Source organism: Molossus molossus, unplaced genomic scaffold, assembly GCF_014108415.1.
Source record: "Molossus molossus isolate mMolMol1 unplaced genomic scaffold, mMolMol1.p scaffold_m16_p_18, whole genome shotgun sequence".
Lineage (NCBI taxonomy): Eukaryota > Metazoa > Chordata > Mammalia > Chiroptera > Molossidae > Molossus > Molossus molossus.
The window spans coordinates 3,789,173-3,808,927 of record NW_023425353.1 but is presented as its reverse complement, the minus strand read 5'-3'; the positions used below and the strand labels follow the sequence as shown (position 1 = coordinate 3,808,927).

General features: G+C 47.9%; 1 protein-coding gene across 4 annotated transcripts in view; it reads left to right on the top strand.

Moving 5' to 3' along the window:
- MITF (melanocyte inducing transcription factor) overlaps positions 1 to 14,449 on the top strand; it is a 241,209-nt gene extending 226,760 nt beyond the window's left edge. The window contains exons 8-10 of one of the 4 annotated variants that reach the window (XM_036267111.1): positions 3,089 to 3,164; positions 6,263 to 6,410; positions 11,362 to 14,449. In XM_036267111.1, coding sequence (XP_036123004.1) covers positions 3,089 to 3,164; positions 6,263 to 6,410; positions 11,362 to 11,763 — 626 coding nt within the window. In that variant the 3' untranslated portion in view covers positions 11,764 to 14,449. The remainder of the gene's footprint in view (positions 1 to 3,088; positions 3,165 to 6,262; positions 6,411 to 11,361) is intronic. The other 3 variants (XM_036267113.1, XM_036267112.1, XM_036267114.1) reach the window with 3 other exon arrangements.
- Positions 14,450 to 19,755: the final 5,306 nt, after the last annotated feature.

Below are 19,755 nucleotides of genomic sequence, written 5' to 3'. Positions count from 1 at the left end.
ATACTGTATAGGGGGTGCTTATGGATGTGTGGGGATCCTGGAGTCACCCTTACAGTTAACAATACCCTCAGGAATATAGGTGCTTGATGGTGTAAAAAGGCGGTTTTTACTTCTTCCTTTATACACTTTTACGTGTTTTGCAAGTTTTTATAAGTTTATATCACTTTTATAATGAAAAAATAATTAGAGAGAGAAGACATTGAATTAAAAATGAAATGTGGTGCCCTGGCCGGTTTGGCTCAGCGGTTAGAGTGTCGGCCCATGGACCAGAGAGTCATGGGTTCGTCCAGCCAAGGGCACATACCTCGGTTGCGGTTCATCCCTGGCCCTGGTCGGGGTCGTGCCAGACGCAGCCAGTCAGTGTGTCACTCTCATGTTGATGTTTCTCTCTCTCTCTCTATCTGAAGATAAATGGAAAAATATCTTTGGGTGAGGATGAAAAAAAAAAAGATATACAGTAAATAAATAAATAAAATGTGGTACATCCAGCCCTGGCCGGTTGCTCAGCATGAAGGATCACCGTGCTCTGCCTGTTTTAGCAGGTCCTTCGGCTGGGATGTCCAGGACCAAAGGGGTGGGGAGCAGTGGGCGTGGGGGGCAGGTACCAGTTAACAGGACTGCAGTAATCCAGGCAGGAGATGGGGCAGCTTCTATCAGTAGCAGTGGGAGTTGGAGGGGAAAATTCTGAAAATGCTTTGAAGGTAGAGCCAGCAGATTCCAGCGGCAGAGTGGATGAGGGCTATGAGAAGGACAGAGGTGCAGAATGGGTTCCCGCGTTCTGGCCTCTGTGCCTGGAAGGACAGAGTAACATTAGGTGAGGGGGAGCCAGTGGGTGGAGCTGTTTGATCAGGGACCACCCGGAACTGGTGTTGGGGTGTCTGGCTGCCACTGGACCTCATATGGAGACATCAGGTGGTTAGAGGCATGAGTCTGGAGTTCCAGGAAGATGTCTGGGCTGGATATGTGACTGTGGGAGTCATCAGCTTCTGTGTGGTATTCAAAACCACGAGACAAAATGAGATCACCAGCAAGTGAATGTGGACCCAGAAGAGGCTCCAGGACGGTGGCCAGGGTGCCCTGTGTGTGTGTGTGTTTCAGAGGTAAAAACAGTCACCAGAGACGCATAAGACACTTAACAGTAGTCATAGCTGGATCTGGGAGGCTTTTATTTCACTTTATATATGTCAGTATTGTTTGACTTTTTATGATTATTATATGCTTGGAAAAAGTAAGGAAATGTTGCCAGAGGATGTTAGTTAGCTAGAAGATCAGAGGTGAAAAAATTTCTTCTTCAGAACCATTGTATATCACTTATTGTTTCTATTTTTATAAAAGTCTGATGATAAGACAGTAATATGCATGTATGCGTGTGTGTATATGTATATATATATAATTGATTTAATGATAGAAATAATCATTCAGCTTAAAAATGTAACATCTTGGGAAAGTAATGAATAGTTTTATTTAAGTCAGTCAAATATAAATATGTGTTAAGTTATACAGAATAACCTAATTATAATAAATACATAATAGATTGTAATATATTTAAAGTAAAAAGTTAACAACTTTAATTCAATTTATTAGACCTTAAGTTATTTGGAATTTCTTTAACAGACTATAGGTCAATTAGAAACATTTATTAACTCATATGCTTTGCTACTTCACCCTCCCCTAAGAAGATGCCAGTGCACTTGAACATGCCACTGGGTTTGTAAGAAGGGAATGCTGTTAGGACGGTTGACACAGCTGAAGGTGCTGGACTCACCTCGAGGGGCTGGACGCAGCTGGGGGAGGGCTGGACGCAGCTGGGGGAGGGCTGGACGCAGCTGGGAGGGGCTGGACGCAGCTGGGGGGGCTGGACGCAGCTGGAGGAGGGCTGGACGCAGCTGGGAGGGCTGGACGCAGCTGGGGGAGGGCTAGACGCAGCTGGGAGGGGCTGGACGCAGCTGGGGGGCTGGACGCAGCTGGGGGAGGGCTGGACGCAGCTGGGGAGGCTGGACGCAGCTGGGAGGGGCTGGACGCAGCTGGGGGAGGGCTGGACGCAGCTGGGGCGGGTGCTGGATGCCGCTGGGGGGGGGGGTGCTGGATGCAGCTCTGGGAGGGGGCCTGGACGCAGCCCCTTCATGCTGCCTGTCAGGCACTGGGGTGTGGCTCGTGAAACTGTCACATGCTGGGCTTTACCACAGCACAAAGAGAACGGAAATGTTGAGTTTCTAAGCTGTTTCTATTGATTACATGTTGAAATGATAATATTTTAAGTATATTGGGTTTAATGAAATGTTAAAGTTAATTTTGACTCTTTATTTTTCTAATTTGGCTACTAGAAAATTTAAAGTGACTGTGTAACTTGCATTGTGTTTCTGTGGGGTGGCACTGGGTACAGGAGTTTTTGTGTGGCCTTTGGACTAAGAATTTTTTTTTACATTTTTAAATAGTTTAAAAAATCAAAACAAGAATGATATTTTGGGGTATGTGAAAAGTATATAAAATCCACATTTTGGCATCCAGTGCTTCTCAGGAGTAGGCTTGCAAAACAATTTCACTTGGGTAATTGATCACGTTGTGACTTTGGTGGATAAATAACGGGGAAATGTTTTCTGTCCTGTCATGTGAGTACCTGCATAATGGCCCCATTATCGCCATTTATCCAGCAGAGATGGAAGTCCTTGCGGTGAGGCCCCTGGCCGAAAGCTTGCCGCCGGGCCAGGGGTCGGGGTGGAGTTCTGGCTGGTGGGTCCCCACTTCCTGCTGGGTGGCTTCTCCACTCCCTAGTGTCTCCATGGCGTTTTCTAACTTATAACCAAGGACAGTAACTCCAATTTCAGGGTTGTTACAGGATCAAATGAGGAACTGTATATCTCAGAGCTTTGTTAATGATGGAAGGTAGCTCATTTTTAGAAGTATTTTAACCTCATGGTAAAAACGGAAATACAGGTTCAGGTGTCCATGGTCCTGAGCAGTAAAGTTAATACCCGCATGTGTGTTACTAATGCGATACATCCATGCGGATGTGATGCTGTTACTGATGAGATACATTGATGTGGATGCGGGGCTGTACTGATGGTCCTTTCTGTGCTCTTGTTTGAAGTTGAACGGAGAAGAAGATTCAACATAAATGACCGCATTAAGGAACTCGGTACTTTGATTCCCAAGTCCAATGATCCGTGAGTACAACCGCATGTTAATCTGCATCATATATTTTTTGTACCTTAATGTTTTTTCATATGTTGCAAAAACTGCACCATTATAAAAAGCAGTGTAAAGAAGTCCCCCTTTCCTTGGATTTCATCCTAAATACTCCATACACCTTGCTTTTGGTAGTCTCGTCAAACTAAGCTGTTGAGAGAAGTGCACTGAATCGTACAGAAGGGTGACCGGATGTGGGACCGCGCAGGGTGTGAGGAGGTGGCTTTTGGAAATCAGAGAATCTCTGGCAGCAAACCCTGAGCTGCTGGACAGAAGCGCGTTAACGGCGTGCGCAGGGCGCCGTGTCGGCAGCTGCTGCCGCGAGACTCAGTTGGCCGTCAGCTCTGGGGCACGAGGTCTCATGTCGGAGACTTCCCGGGTAACAGTTTTGCTCAGCTGGATTTTTTGTTTTTATTTTTGAAGATGTTCATGTTTTACCATTCTAGAAAAAAAGTAATTTTTAATCCTCTTCTAAGTGTAGGTCAGCGAACTGGGATTCCAGTGCTGTCTCCCCTTCCGCCCTCTCAGAGACCATTGTGCAGATCATTGTCCTGCTGGCAAGCAGCTAACAGGACGACAAACACAGTTTTTACCCGTGAGCCATTGGCCCGTTGAAGGAAGGTGCCAGAGGTGCACACATTTTAATAGCTCCCACAGGCATTCAGTGAAATTAGCCTGTGAATATGACCTTTTAGCTGCCTAATAAAATGTAAGGATGAAATCCAGCATTATCCATGCAAGGCTTATTACATTTGCTATTCACATTATTGTCAGGGTATTTGTGACAAAATAAAATAAAACCATTACCCATTGTAAGGTTGTTCTGATTAATGTTCAAGCACAATTTCCATCATCAACATTTTACTTTCCAGGTTTATCAAGGAAAGCCATTCTGAAACTCAAAACTCTCACATTCTCAGCTCTGCACAAATTTATCCTACTAAGGGGCTGTGACCTTCATTTCCTACAGTCAGTCTTGCATGATAGTTGAAATTGAATTCCCATTTTCCTGTTCTTTATCAGCTTCCACTTTTTAGCATATTCTTTTAAACTACCGCGTGAATCTCTTTACCAACGTATGAAATTATGGAGTGGAGTGAAAGCCGCCCTCCCTCTGCATGTCTTGTTTCTCCAGTGTGCTCCATTACTTCTGTTTATAATCCGAACTGATAATGATCTTTAGCTGTAGGCACTGTTTTAAGATCGAATGGACTATGGTCTGTCGTGGGGGTTTTCCCACACCAGGTTCCTGGAACAGACCCTGGACAGCTGCGCAGACTCCGTGCAGCTGCTCCGGGTCTCAGCCCCAAACTCTCTCCTTCCCCAGAGCAGACGTGCTTTTGTGGATTTATGTACTAGAGAGTGGTGTATACTTCTGTGTGAAAAGGGGTCTTCCTTATTACAAAAAAAAAAAAAAGTTTAAAAATCCTTTTTTTAAGCCTAGATCATAATTGGTTGGGTCTCACAAAGAAGCAAAACCTAAGATAATTGGTTGAAATAGTCACTTCTTAAAGACCAAGTGGCTGTGCGCATGTTTCAGTAACTGGCTTTCACCCCACTGGCCTCATAAGGCATCCTTCAGTATAGTGCATTTCTCTCTGGCTGCCGACGTTTCTGTTTCTTTGATCTTAGCCCTGAACATGAAGCAAATTGGCTCAGTCTCAGGACACCTCCTGGGTTGCCACCTCTAGTGTCTAGACCCCAGAGATCTATCCCGGGAATTCTCAGAGGGCTGTAGCTGCTTCTCATGGAAGAGCTTCTGTTTTGGTCTTCATGTAACACATGAGGATCAATTACTCGATGACTTGTGTTATGGTCCTCCGTCCACATGGCCCCTGCATGTCCCCATCTGCTCTGAGCCGCTGTAGAAGATGGCGTGGGAGGCTCTCCATCCGTTACATTGTTTTGTTGTCATCACTCTCGCCGCCATCATCATCATGAATATTGTCTGTAAAAGGACTCAGATTAATTTGAAGTGCTACAGAAATATTACTTATGTAATTATAATTTCATTCTTAATTATTTTTCTGGAGTGCTCTAAATGGCGTTTTTAATTTTCTCATGTACGAGTACATTAGAGCTATAGTGATTAAAAATGGAGAAGCATCGACCCCAGGCTGCCTGGGTTCAGTCCGAACCAGTGCCTTTCCAGATGTCTACCCTCGGGAAGATGCTTGAGCCCTTGGCTCCTTTTTCCCATCTGTTAAAAAGGGGCCTACTTTTGAGGACCCGTTTGCATAAGAGGATGAATGGCTCCGTGGTGCAGAGTGTGGGGCCTGAAGCTGCTGATCTGGGGAGCCCAGTTCGCCACCTGCCAGCTGTGTGACCCTGGGCAAGTGAGGTGACCTTTCGGAGCCAGAGTTCCCCGGTCCGTCGGATGGGGATAGTGTTAGTGCTAACACTATTAAATGAGCTATGAAGTTCTTTAAAAAGCCTCTGGCGCACAGTAGGTGCTGTCTCACAGTGGCCACAGTAAGCATTACGTTGTTTGCTCCGTTGTTTGAACTGCATTCTGAGTTTTCACAGCGTTGTCACATCAAGTGCCTCCTTTGATTCCAGTAACAGCTGAGGCTGCTCCTGCGAGTGCAAGATCACCATTTAATAGATGAGGAAACAGAGACAGAGAGGAATTAGGTAACCCGCCCGTGAGGACTCGGGGTAAATTCAAGGATGCCGCTTTCATGCCTCACACAATCAAGTAGTAAGATAGCATGGAAATTTTTTATCACAGCATGTTCTCTGAGTTAATATTTTTAGTCCTCGAAAGCTATAGCTGGTTGATATAGCTTTTTTTTTTTTTAAGAATATTGACTTGCAATCAACAGACCTAAGTTTAGGTCCTGACTCCACCTCCTAGTAGGTCCGGGACCCAGGGAGAGCTCGTGGGCAGCATCCCTCCCATCCACGGTGCCCGTCGGGTGAAGGGAGAGGTGTGGGCAGTGTCCAGGGGCAGGCAGTCGGTGAACGGTGGCTGTCACCAACTTGCACTTTGTGATCACATCGTTAGAAACTGCTCTGACTGTTGAATTTTCATTGAGCCTCAATCATGGGGTCTGTCTCCTTGCACTTCCGCCAGAGACATGCGCTGGAACAAGGGCACCATCCTGAAGGCGTCTGTGGACTACATCCGGAAGCTGCAGCGGGAACAGCAGCGCGCCAAGGAGCTGGAGACGCGGCAGAAGAGGCTGGAGCACGCCAACCGGCACCTGCTGCTCAGGGTCCAGGTGCGGTCCCGGGGCTGCCCACCCGGACTCACGGCGGGAGGGGAGCGGGGCCTGAGCCACCGCGGAGTTGACTTACGAGACCCCCATGTTTGTGGGTTCCCTACTGGAATTTGCCTGCACATAAAAATTCACTCTTAACCCAGATCAACATCTGTGGCACTTCTGTGTCCTTCCCGGACACGTGCAGAGCACACACGTGAGGGAGGACGTGTCTCCACTCCCTGCAGCACGGGGCCCTGCCTCCTTCCCGCGGCTCCCGGGGCCAGGTCCTCTGTGTCCTTCCCGGACGCGTGCAGAGCACACACGTGAGGGGAGGACGCGCCTCCACTCCCTGCAGCACGGGGCCCTGCCTCCTTCCCGCGGCTCCCGGGGCCAGGTCCTCTGTGTCCTTCCCGGACGCGTGCAGAGCACACACGTGAGGGAGGACGCGCCTCCACTCCCTGCAGCACGGGGCCCTGCCTCCTTCCCGCGGCTCCCGGGGCCAGGTCCTCTGTGTCCTTCCCGGACGCGTGCAGAGCACACACGTGAGGGGAGGACACGCCTCCACTCCCTGCAGCACGGGACCCTGCCTCCTTCCCGCGGCTCCCGGGGCCAGGGTCCTTCTGCAGCCCCCTCAGTGCGATGCCTTCATGTTTCTGTGGCTTTGTGGGTGGTCCCGCTGTTACAGTGGCCCGAGTGTCAGGCCACAGGGCTGACTCGTGCTCCTGAGTGCCGAGCGCCGTCTGTCTGATGCAGTGAAGCTTCGTGCAGACATGAGCCGCAGTGCTGTCGGCTGTGGTCACTGTTGACGGATCAGCATCACTTGTTGGATGAGGTGTCTTTAAACAGAAGCACACCCGAAACAAGGCCCTGTGATGAACATGCGGCCGAGGTCATAGGAACTTAACCTGGTCGGTTTGGTATTCACTGTCCAGGTCCATGGTGACTGCAGCACCCTGTGTCAGTCTGTGTACTGCTGGGACGGAGCTACCAGCCTGGCGGCTTACTCCTCACAGCTCCTCAGCTGGGAGTCTAAGGGGAGGGCTCACTTCTTAGTTAGAGACAGCTGTGTCCTGCGTGGGGGAGGGGCACCCACGCCCTCTGGGGTACATTATATAAGGGCACTAATCCCGTCCACGAGGACTCCACTCTCATGCCCTCTGCACCGCCCATAGCTCTGTCTTCGCAGACTGTCTCACGGGGCCGTTGGGTTCCACCATATGAATCCGGGGGCACGTACACACTGGGGCGTTAGGTTTCAGCATGTGAATCTGGGGGCACATACACACTGGGGCATTGGGTTTCAGCATATGAATCTGGGGGCACATACACACTGGGGCATTAGGTTTCAACATGTGAATCTGGGGGCACATACACACTGGGGCATTGGGTTTCAGCATATGAATCGGGGGGCACATATTCAGTTCATAACAATGATTACTGCAAATAATGAGAATCGACTATAGTTGTCAAATACAAAGATGCCTCAGTACTGGCAATGTGGTCCATTGTCAAAGCCCATGTTTTTAGGGAACTTGGGGACACTCAGAGGATCTTATCATCAAGACAAACATTTAAGAAATAGTACAGAGAGTGAAATTATACCTTGTGTATCTTTAACTTACTATATATTCTTGGAGAAATGCTAATGTTACCAATGAGTAGGAGTCAGCTGCCATTTCATGTAGGGAGTGTGTACCCGTGTAGCATGGAGCAGGGGACCCCTCTCTAGGATCAGCTCTGGTGCTTCCCTCAGGCTCGACCTCTGACGCTGAGTGTGAAGACACGCCACCTCTGAACCATCTTGAACAGAGAAAGAAGAACTGGGGCTGCTAATGACCAAAGGAGTTTGCAGGAGTATTTTAATTGACTGGCTGACCTTGACCACTGCCCACCAGTGACAGTCACTGACGCTAGACCTTCCTGAGCATGGAACCCACCTCTTCCCAGAGTTTACCGTGAAGCGGGGGCTGCATTTCAGATTTCCAAGGCCACTGTTTTGGGAATGGCAGTGTGCAGCCGGCCACTTCAGAGACCAGAGATGTGGACCAGATGTAACTGATTAGTCCGTCGATTACAGTGGCTGGGATCTTCATGCCCACACTGCAGTTGACATTTCTAGACATCACAGCTGTCATTTCAGTGCAGTGATCTTAAGCTGGGGGGCAGGAGGCAAAGACAGGTGTCCTCTAGGGGTGCATTTTAGAACCTCAGCAGGGAGGTCAGCTGTCATTCACAGTTCTCCTCCCTCTCCCATGTCTGTTCCACGCTGTTCTTCGGCCAGAGCCACAGGTCTTCAGTCTGTTGGACTTCTTAGACCAGTCTATAAAATCAGTGTGTGCTAACGTGGTATTTCCTCATACAAGTATCAAAAAGTAATCATTGTTTTGAAAGAGAGACTAGGTTTTGTTTTAAGGCTCCAAATATGTCTCTCTTTTTTTTCAGACAGAGTGGGAAAGAGAGAGAGAAACATTGATGTGAGAGAGACATGTTGATTGGTTGCCTCCTGCATGACCCTAACCAGAGCCAGGGACCGAACCGTAACCGAGGTATATGCCCTTGGTCGGAATCGAACCCATGACTCTGGTCTGCGGACCGATGCTCTAACCGCCGAGCCAAACCGGCCAGGGCCCAAATATGTCTATTCGTATGAAGTACAAATACTGTGAAACGTGTGGTTGGGGATCCCGCGGTGCCGTACCCCGGTTCGCTGCAGGGACGGTGTGAGTGAGGCAGCCCTTGGAACTCGCAGGCCTGGAAACGGCGGGTTAGGACAGCTGTGCAGGGCCCCAGCCGCAGTCCCAGGCGACCGCACCCCGCGTGCACGAATCTAAGGAAAGCTCAGTCAGCTGAGCACGATTTCTAATTGAGTCACAGACGAGTGGAGTGAAATGTGTGCCTCTCTGAATCCAACTTTATTAAAATTTTGACAAGAAACTGCAGGGCAGCCGTCCCTACTAGCACGTTGCGTGGTTTGCCCGAGTGCGTGCTCGCAGCGTGGAGCAGGGCTTCCTTTGCCTTCCATCCTCAGTGACACACGTGGAAATGCTCACCCATGGCAGGGCACGAGGCCGCGTGTCACCGAGCACTGGCTTATCGCACAGCCCAGGGCTTCCATGATGCCGAGAGACCAGTGTTTCCGGAGATTGCGGGGAGGAACACGCAGATGCTTCTGTGGCGTCCCGGCTCCCGTCTCTTTCTGGTGTCACATTCAGTGGTCTTGCAGATCAAACAGCCTTCACAGAGACTGAACAGGACCCTTCTGGAATAAACATCTTGGGCCTGTGGGTAGAGGACGGCAGGTCCTGCAGTTGGAGGGCAACTCTCCCTCCCTGGTGCGCAGGACTCGCCACCAGTGAGTGTCCCGCCGTGACTGCGCGTGTCACAGACAGGAGGGCGTTGGGCAGGGCTGCGCTCGGTGGGGTCTTTCAGGGTCTCGGGGGTTCCTGCTGGGAGGGTCCAGGGATGCTCGGGAAGGAAGCGGGAAGGCCTGTGCTCCGGAGACATTCTGGAGTGAGCACACAGTCTCTCGCGGGTCAGCTGCGCCCCTCAGGCTGCCCTCACAGGCACCCCACTCCTCGGGCGGCTCACACAGCGCGCGTTTCCGCAGTTCTCCGGAGGCTGGCAGCCCACCGTCTGGTGGCCGCAGGGTGGGTTTCTCCTGAACCGCTGTGCTCGGCTTGCAGACGGCTGCTTCTGTCTCCAGTGGTCTTCCCTCTGGGTGCGCACGCTTCTCGCAAGGACCCGGTGCCATTGCTCATGGGAGTGGGCCACCCTGATGACCTCCTCTTAACTGAGTGACCTCTCTGAAGACACTGTCTCCAAACAGGCACATTCTGCGGCCCTGGGGGTTAGGGTCTCAACATCTGGAAGTGTAGGACGGAATTACTCATTTTACAGACAAGAACTGTTTTCTGGAATTAAAACAAATGCGCTCATGGTGAGCCCGCCGAAGTGATGCTCCTGCAGCTGCAGCCAGTGTGGAGCCCGGCTCAGCCTCGGCCACGCTGCGCCCCAGACCGACGGGAACCCGCCAGCTCTGTTAGGGCCCAACGACTTGTGCCTTTGAAAATTAAAACATGTCAATCAAGAAAAATAGCATTTTTATGTTATCTTTCAAGAACTGCATTACTTGCTGCACGTGTGTGCCTGAATGCTGGGGCTGGACGCTGCCGCCTGGTTTCCACCGCAGTGACCTCCACGCGGTGCTGGTTTGGGGGAGCAGCCTCCCCAGAGCCCGCTCAGCCATGATCAGATGTGAGAAGAGCATGCCTGGCCCAGCGTGGAAACGACACGGCCCTCCCGGCAGCACCCGTTTCCTGTGGACTGTCCAGTCGCCGGGCCTGTGAGGGCCCTGCAGCACCCGACACCTCAGCGCACAGTTAGGGACCATGGGACAATGTTATTCACTGAATATTTCCCTTTAATCAGCTTACATTTTGAAATTTTATTTTGATCGTTTTTAACTTATCCTCATCATGAACATTAACATCTGTAGAAACTGTCTCTATATTTTTTAAAAGAGCAAAATATTTTAACATTTATTGCTTTCTCTAAGTGTCTGATTTTTGTAAGTAGCTTTTACTTTCTGGAACAAGTGTAGGCTTACAGCAGGATCGAGCAGAAGGTGCAGAGCTGTTCCCATACACTTCCTGACACACACGCACGCACACACATACACACGTGCACACACACAGACACACGGGCACACGCGCGCCCATGCATGCACACACGGCCTCCCCACCATCAGATCCCCGACAAAGGGGGTGCGTGTCACAGATGACGAACCTGTGCTGACACCACTGTCCTCGCAGGTCCCTGCACTTGCACAGGGTCCCCTCGGGCTGTGCGTCTGTGAGCGTGGGCAGAGCCTAATGACGGGGCCCAGCAGCCCAGTGCCATGTAGTCGTTTAACTGCCCTAGACCTCTGTGTTCCATCCATTTCAGTGTCTGATTTTCACTTTTCTTTCAGGAACTTGAGATGCAGGCTCGAGCTCATGGACTTTCCCTGATTCCGTCCACGGGTCTCTGCTCTGCAGATCTGGTGAATCGGATCATCAAGCAAGAACCCTCCCTTGAGAACTGCAGCCAAGACCTCCTTCAGCATCACGCAGACCTAACTGGCACCACCACCCTCGATCTCACAGACGGCTCCATCAGCTTCAACAGCAGCCTTGGGACCGGGACCGAGAGCAGCCAAGCCTACAGTGTCCCCACGAAAATGGGCTCTAAACTGGAAGACATCCTGATGGATGACACGCTTTCTCCTGTCGGCGTGACTGACCCCCTTCTGTCCTCGGTGTCCCCGGGTGCTTCCAAAGCCAGCAGCCGGAGGAGCAGTGTGAGCATGGAGGAGCCCGAGCAGGCCTGTTAGCGAGCTCCCGGCTCCCTTCTCTCCTCACCGGTAGATGCAACTGACCTGAAGGGGTTTTCTTGATAATTTTCCTTTAATATGAATTTTTTTCATGCTTTATCAATAGCCCAGGATATATTTTATTTTTAGAGTTTTGTGAAACAGACTTGTATATTCTACTCTGCAACTACAAATGCCTCCGAAGTATTGTACAGTGAGTGTACAGTGTCTGCGAACGGAACTCACCCTGGATGTCAGCTTTCTGAGCACGAGGATTCTGCGCCAGAGAAATTTCTGTCCATTCTTATTCAGGGGAAACAGGTTGGAGATGTTTATGCCTGTGATTTTCTTGGGAATTAAATGTAAAGTTTAATCAGAAGAATGTAAAGCAACCAAAAAAATAAATAAAAAGAGAAAGACAGAGGAAAGAAAAGAAGAAATTCACACTAACCTTTTCCATTTTGTAAATGTTCATTGGTACTGCCTTAAAGGCACAGTACCCTCTAGCATCTGTCTTTATATGCAAACTAGTTAAAGAAATACTATATTCCGCAAAAGAAAAACTGCAACCATTGTCATGAGGAGTGTCTGGTGAGAAAAATCATTGATATGTTACTTACCACTGCAATTTCAGGGAGACAGGCCAGGGCTCTGAAACATGGCGTCTGGTCTCCCCCTACTGTTACATTTTCCTCATCAATGAGTATGACTCCATTTTTCAAAAGATATTTTATTTTGAAATGAAAATCAATGTCCTCGTGAAGCAAAATATTGAGGAGCACTGAATATTTCACTATTTTTTTCTTCAATTTTGCTTTTGATAAGAAAACCAAACTGGGCACATTTCCAATTGGCTTTAACTATTTTTAATTTTTAATTATGTTTTATTGTTTATTTGAGTTGTACAGATTCTTTATTATCATCATTCTTTTCAGTATGTTTGTATTAATTTGTAAGAATATGCATCTTAAAATGACAAGTTTTCAATATTTTTACAACCCACTGGTGGTTTTCTGCTTTCTTTGTACACACGAAGGAAAACTTTCACGCAAGGTCTTGTGTTTGAGAGCTTTGCGAATATTTTGTAATCACAGTCTCACTCAGAACTGTTTTTCCACACATTCAAGGCATAGTATTAATAGGTAAAACTGGTCTTCTAGGGAGATTAAACTTACATATTTATTTTTAGTGATATAAAAATAGCAATATTCTTGGAGACTGGTAACCATAGCGTTAATATGCGCATTATGGTCATTTAAATTGAGTTTTATTTCAGCAAACGTGCTGAGTTTTGTCAGAGAGAGAAGCACTGTGTTGGCAGGTGACGGGTCCTTGCTGACCTGTGACAACAGCCGTGCAGGGCCTCGTGCCCGCCTCGTGCCCGTCTCCCGGTCGGCGGGCCCGCAGAGCGAGCGCCCACGTGTTCTGTCCTGCTGGGTGTCTCCCCCAGGTGGCGTGTGGTGCGAGGAGCGGGCATCGAAGGAACTCCTCAGCAGCAGCCTCCACCTGAGCAGCAAGCGGCATGAAGCATACCCTTCAGAGTGAAGTGCCTTAAATACAGCAGCAGCCTCTGGCCCAGCACCGACTGAACTGTGCGCAGGGGCGTGGGGGGCGTGGTGGAGAGGAGCAAGAGCGCGGTGCTCTGTGGACAGTGTACGAGCTTCCACTTCTCCTTCAGATATTTTTAATATGAAATATATTTTAGTGACAGAGTGCCAACTTCTTTCATCAGGAAACCTTATTCAGGAGGGTTTTTAAAAAATGTAAATGAACTTAAATGTGAATTGGTGATGGGTGTGGGAGGGTTCAGAGAGGAGTGATTGCCAAATGTATGAATGGATGGCTTACATGGAAATGCTTCACTGCATAGCCCCACGCACGCTGGGCAGTGAGAATCCTCGGGAATCTGATGATGCTATCAGTTTTATAGCTTTATCACTTAAGGGGGTAGGGGAAATTAGTTCCCATTCTTTCAGCCCCCCTAACTGTATAGATAGCTCTTCTCCTAGAATAGTGATATGGATGTGCACGAACAGCTAACTACCATAGTGTTCACTGATACAATCATAGCATTGTCCATTTTCTCTTCGCGTTTATATGGGGGGAGGGGCCTGGATGCCAAAGTCAAAGATTGACATGGTGTGATGCTAGTTTTCTTTAGCTGATTTGAAGGGTTCTTAAAAATAGAGCAAGGTTTGCTAACCCCAGGTGCAGGGAACTGGGCCGGGTTGTGTGGATCGTAGAAAGCTTTTCTGGGAGAAAGCATGGCATCTTGTACCACTCTCCGGGTCTCGCAGCTCCTGAGTCACCATGGCCTGCCTCCCCAGACCCTTCTCGAGGGACAGTTTCCGGGAGTGGCGAGTGAGTAAGCCCAGGAGAATGCTGCAGCTGGGGAGTGGTTTTATTTATTTCTTTTTGCCAAATAGAGTGTGGATTTGTTTTAGGAACTAGTTAAGCCAAGAGGTGGTGGTTTGGGCTTGCCCTTTGTGACGAGAGACTGATCCACACCACTCCCCCATCCCTCGGTGCAGAATTGTGACTTGGGGTTGGGCCTCCATCTGGAGGGACTAAAATGCCAAACTTGTGCGCCTGCCTCTGGGTAAGGTAATGGAAATACCAAACTTTCTGACTTTGCCAAAAACCATACAACCAACCTGGTGATACCTAGGATGACAAAGTTCTTTCTGTTTTGTTTTTTTTTTTAAATAAAGCAATAAGAACAAATAAAATACATAGGAAGTAAAAAGATACAAAATAAAGCACAAAAGAATGCACTTATTAATATTTTTTAAAATGCACTGGGGGAAAGTTGACATTGATAACAGTGTATTAAAAAACCCTTTCTTGAAAAAAAAAAAAAAAAAGACAAATGACTGTCTCTTCCGGACACTTGGTACTGTAACGTGGTCATCTGCTGTTGGATGCAGCAGTACTTTCTGTGGCCCACAGCACTGTATATTATGGGTCAAAATTAATGTATCCAATGACATAATTGAACTGTTGTTCTTGATAGCTTCATTAAAGCATTTGGTTTTTCACATAGTGCTGGCCAGTTGTGTTTAGTTCATGCCAATTTTGAATATTGTTTGTCTTATCAAAAATGGTAGTGCAGCCCTGACCAGTGTGGCTCAGGGGTAAGAGCGTCGGACCTTGGACCAAAGGGTCACAGGTTTGATTCCCAGTCAAGGGCACGTACCTGGGTTGCAGGTTTGACCCCCAGCCCCAGTCTGGGTCGTGTGGGAGACAACCAACTGAAGGGTCTCTCTCACATCAATGCTCTTCCTCCCCCCATCCACTCTATCTAAAACTCAATGGAAAAACTACAAATTATCAACTGAGCCCTTGCATATTTACAAAAAAGATGCTGGGTTTTAAAATATAAATTTATAATAATGAAAGCTTAATATACCCAGGTTGCCAGCTCCCGCCTTCTTCTGTTTTTAATACAACACATAAGACGATTGGGTGCGTTCTGGGTTTGCCTTGGAAGCGTCAGACAGAACACGCCTGTATGCCCTAGCGAGGCCTTCAGCTTCTGCCCTCTTAACAATATTCTGGTTGAACCTCTGGAGAAAATGAGCAAGAAAGTTTCTGTAATGCTCCTGGTCAGATTGTCAGCTTTTTCTTAAATTTGATTTTTTTCTTCTTAAATTGTAATATACAATAATCAAGTCCTTTCTTTTCAGTCATTTGAATTATTTATATTTCCCATAGAAATGTTATTATGTGATGTCTTAAAAATGTGTAAAAGTAAAAGATGTTCTGTCTGCACAGGAGGATTTTCTGGGGACATGGAAAGCAGGTAAGTTGGAAGTCAGAGCTGTTTACCTTGGCAGGTCAGCAACAGGACCTGCACCCAGATTTCTGACCCTCATTTGCCTGTTAACACTCCTCTCACATTCTGCAAAGATCCCGAATGGCTGGCTCTGGAACCTAATGCCCCAACCAACAAAACCATACACCCAGGTGTTCTCCGGAGCGCAAGCATGGACTCAGCCAGACTTCTCCAGTTTGAACCTCCTCTTTGCACGTTTCCAATTGTGTGATTTTGAACAAGTCACTTGGTCTCTCTGTGCCCCAATTTAACTACCTGTTCACTGGGAATAACAGCAGCTACCACATGGTGCTCTTGTGAAAACCATTCAAATTAATATTCTAGAATTTTTGCTTGGCAGCCCATGGTGCACGGCAGCTGTTTGTAGATCATTGTCATAGTCACTGTCATTATGGAAACAATGTCCTACCCGGAGCACCCAGGAGCTCCGTGTGCTCAGCAATGGCATGCACATGTGGACCCTGCATTTTGGGGCACCAGCAGGCCAGGAGCCAGGCTGCTTCAGAGAGAGGCCCTGGATGGAATATTTTAGGGAATTAGAAAAAAAACAAATTTATCACATTTTAACTACATCTACAGCACAAGTGACCTAACCTTTAGATTGTATTCACCCTGTGCACTCTGCGTGGGTACCTCTGTGAGAATCCCAGTACTGTTATTTCCAGAAAAGACGCCTCACTGACTGAAATCTCCATGATATTCCCTGGAGAATTAAACTTATTCTTTTACGACATACACTGATAAATATATCTAAGAAGTGGTCTTGACTATATCCTCTCTGTTCACTTGCCCACCGAGCTTAAATGGGTCAGGTTTTTGTTTCAATCACACTTTCCACGGCTTCTCTAGAGCCGCGTCTGAGTTCATCCTCCTAAGCCGCCGATACCCACGGCGTGGGAACTGCGGTGACGCTCTGTGTGACCGGAGGGAACGCGTTGCCAGGTAGCGCCAGGACGCTCACGGACGAGTGCAGTCAAGTTCCTTCCACTGCATGTAGAGAGCCGCACCCGAAGTTCACGCTTCGCATCCTCACCTCAGGGTCACGGGTCCCCATCTGCCCAGTGCAGAATGTAAATGCAGAGCCTTCCATTCCATGCCTGGTGTTCCCAGGAGGCATGTACCAAAAAAAAAAAAAAAAGTTCCAAGAACCTTTGTTCTATTGAAATTGTCAGGCTTGTTCATATATAAAATTCAGCCGTGACTAACTGGACTTGTCCAATACATAAGGCCCTGGAACCCATGACCCACACTAGACATACTGGGAAGTAATAGGACTGGATCCAAACCCAAATAGGTCTCACCAACATTTGTAGATGGTAAAGACAGTTTCTTTTGAAAAATTTACGTTTTTTTTATTTCTAATTATGGAGTTTGTTGAAGTTATATCTAAATGGGTGTAATTGTCACTCAAAATTTCTTACATTGATTCACAGCAAAATCTGTGAAGATAGAAGCCACTACATGTGTCTCTGGAACTTGGCTTCATGGGACGCGTTCCACAGACTTCTGGAAGTCACTTTGGGGCACAAGTCGGGGCAGGAAGTGAACTGCTGTAGTTAATTTTGAGGACATTAACTTTGGGAAATGCTGGATTAAACAAATTTGAGCAGGTATCTCTACTGCAACTCACATTTGAAAAAATGCTAATGTGTGACTGGGATTAGTCAATAGTGTTTCCCAATTTTATTTGACCACAGGACTGGGTGACTGTGTGTGTGACACATCTGGTCATGTTTCCAAAGAACATAGGTGGGGAAATTCTGAAGAGTTTATAGAAATTCTATAGTGTTGGTAATTTCTTCTGTTGTCCTAAGGGCTTACATTTGTTTATGCTACAGGTAGAAATTATTGTCATTAAAAAATATTATTCCTTAATAAACAAATTAGCTTATATATTCCAATGAATATAGAATTATCTGGTTAAGGAAACTATCACCATTGAAATATTCCTGAATTCAAAGAGTAATTCATGTTTTTATTTTCAGTGGAAATATGTTATTTTATGCTCACATTCAGTGCCTTTTCTGGGTGGTACTGGAGAGCATCCCACCCCTTTAACTGCTCATGAGTTTTGGTGGGGTTGGGAAGAACCGTATGGTGCTCAGAATTTATACAGTCTTATCAACGGTTTCTTTTTAGTGCAGGCAAATCCTAGCAGACCAGGTCCTATGTCCAAAGTTCAGTTATTGGTAGAAGGCTAACCCACAAAAGTTACATCAAACATGTTCCTTTCCCAAACCCCTCCCTCTCTCCGTCTTTCCTTAAAGCAGCTTCAGCTGGTTTCTCATCACTTACATATAAAACAACCACATCTGTGACCAGCAGACAAGGACTGGCTAGTTTTGCCACAAGGTTGTTAATAAGAATACAATCTTACTAAAAAACAAAACAAAACAAAAACCTTAAAACATAAATAAGTTTGGAAATAAGTACTAGGTTAAAAACATCTGTAGGCCGCGACTGGTGTGGCTTGGTGGACTGAGCATTGTCCCATGCATCAAGAGGTCCCAGTTCAATTGCCGGTCAGGGTCGGGACACATGCCCGGGTTTCTGGCTCAATCCCCAGTGGGGGGCGTGCAGGAGGCAGCTGATGGATGTTTCCGTCTCACATCAATGTTTTTCTCTCTTGTTTTTTTTTATCCTCACCTGAGGCCATTTTTCCATTTGTTGTTCAGATAGAGTGGGAGGGGGAGAAGGAGAGGGAGAGAGAGAGAAAGGAAGAGAGAGAGAGAGAAACATCTATGTGAAGGGGATACATCAGAGTGGCTGCCACCTGCATGACCCAACCAGGGCCGGGGACAAACTGCAATCGAGGTATGTGCCCTTAGCGGAACCAAACCTGGGACTCCCTGGACCGCAGGCCGACACTCTAACCGCTGAGCCAAACCGGCCAGGACTCACATCAGTGTTTCTATCTCTCCCTTCCTCTCTCTCTAAAAATCAATTAAAAAAATATATATTAAAAAAAAAAAAATGCCCTGGCCAGTTTGGCTCAGCGGTTAGAGCGTCGACCTGCGGTCCTGAGAGGCCCGGGTTCGGTTCCCGCTAAGGGCACGTACCTTGGTTGCAGTTTGTCCCCGGCCCTGGTCGGTTGTGTGGGTGGCAACCACTCGATGTGTCCCTTTCACGTCGATGTTTCTCTCTCTCTCTCTGTTCCTTTCTCTCCCTCCCACTTTACCTGAACAAAAAATGGAAAAAATGTCCTTGGGTGAGGATAAAAAAAAAAGAATCTGCCAGGACAGTAGAAATGTCTGTCGACATCACATCTTATTTACCTGAGTTCTTGGGAGATAAACATTTCAAATGAATTAAATAACATAACTTATGCCTTTAAATTACTAATATTTTCCCTTCACTATTTTTTATGATAGACTTTCTCAGTCCTATCAAGTATATTATTTCTCAGGTATATTATTTTCTCCCTCTTAGCACATGAGGTAATGAATTAAATTGTATGCTGATCCGGTTAAGTCATGAACAGTGGTCGGAACCGTGTCCCGCGCCAGGAGACAGTCCCGCACATTCCTCTGCGGGGTGGATCCTCCGAGCTTTCCCTGGGGCCTGGCAGGAACTTCTGTCCTTCTACCTTCCCCTGGCCTTCGGCTGAGGGCAGTGCTGGGTTTGGGACTTGGTGAAGAAGTTTCACTGCGATGGACACACAGGCCCACTGCTCGGGTCGGGGAGCAGGTCCGCTCTGCCTCGGCTCACGGGGTCAAGGTCGGTGTTCTCTAGCATCTCATGCACTCTAACTGCTGCCTTTCAGGAACAGAGGGTGCCGGATCTGGGCCGGTTTCCCAGCTCCTGGACTAGACCCCAGATAAGCTCCCGATGCCTGTTTCCTCGTCTTCCTGAGTAGCAGCCGCTCCGAGTCAGCTGGGCACACTGCCGCACTGCTGCCTTCCTTTCTGCCAGCCTCCCTTGCAGCTCCGCGGCCACGGCCTCAAACCCTGGGCTGAAAAACGGGGAGCAGCCCTGTATGTCTTACTCCTTCCCGCGGCCGAGGGCCGGAAACAGGTGCCCTCGGTGGACACGGGACGGCTGCCCACAGCCGGGACCACTGGCCTCTGCACTGCTATGTGGGAAAGAACGACGCATTTAAGGTCTGTAATTGGAGGTCGTGCGTTGTTACAGCGGAGCTGTGCTCGCAATGTACTACACTCTACCCAGAGTGTAGGAAA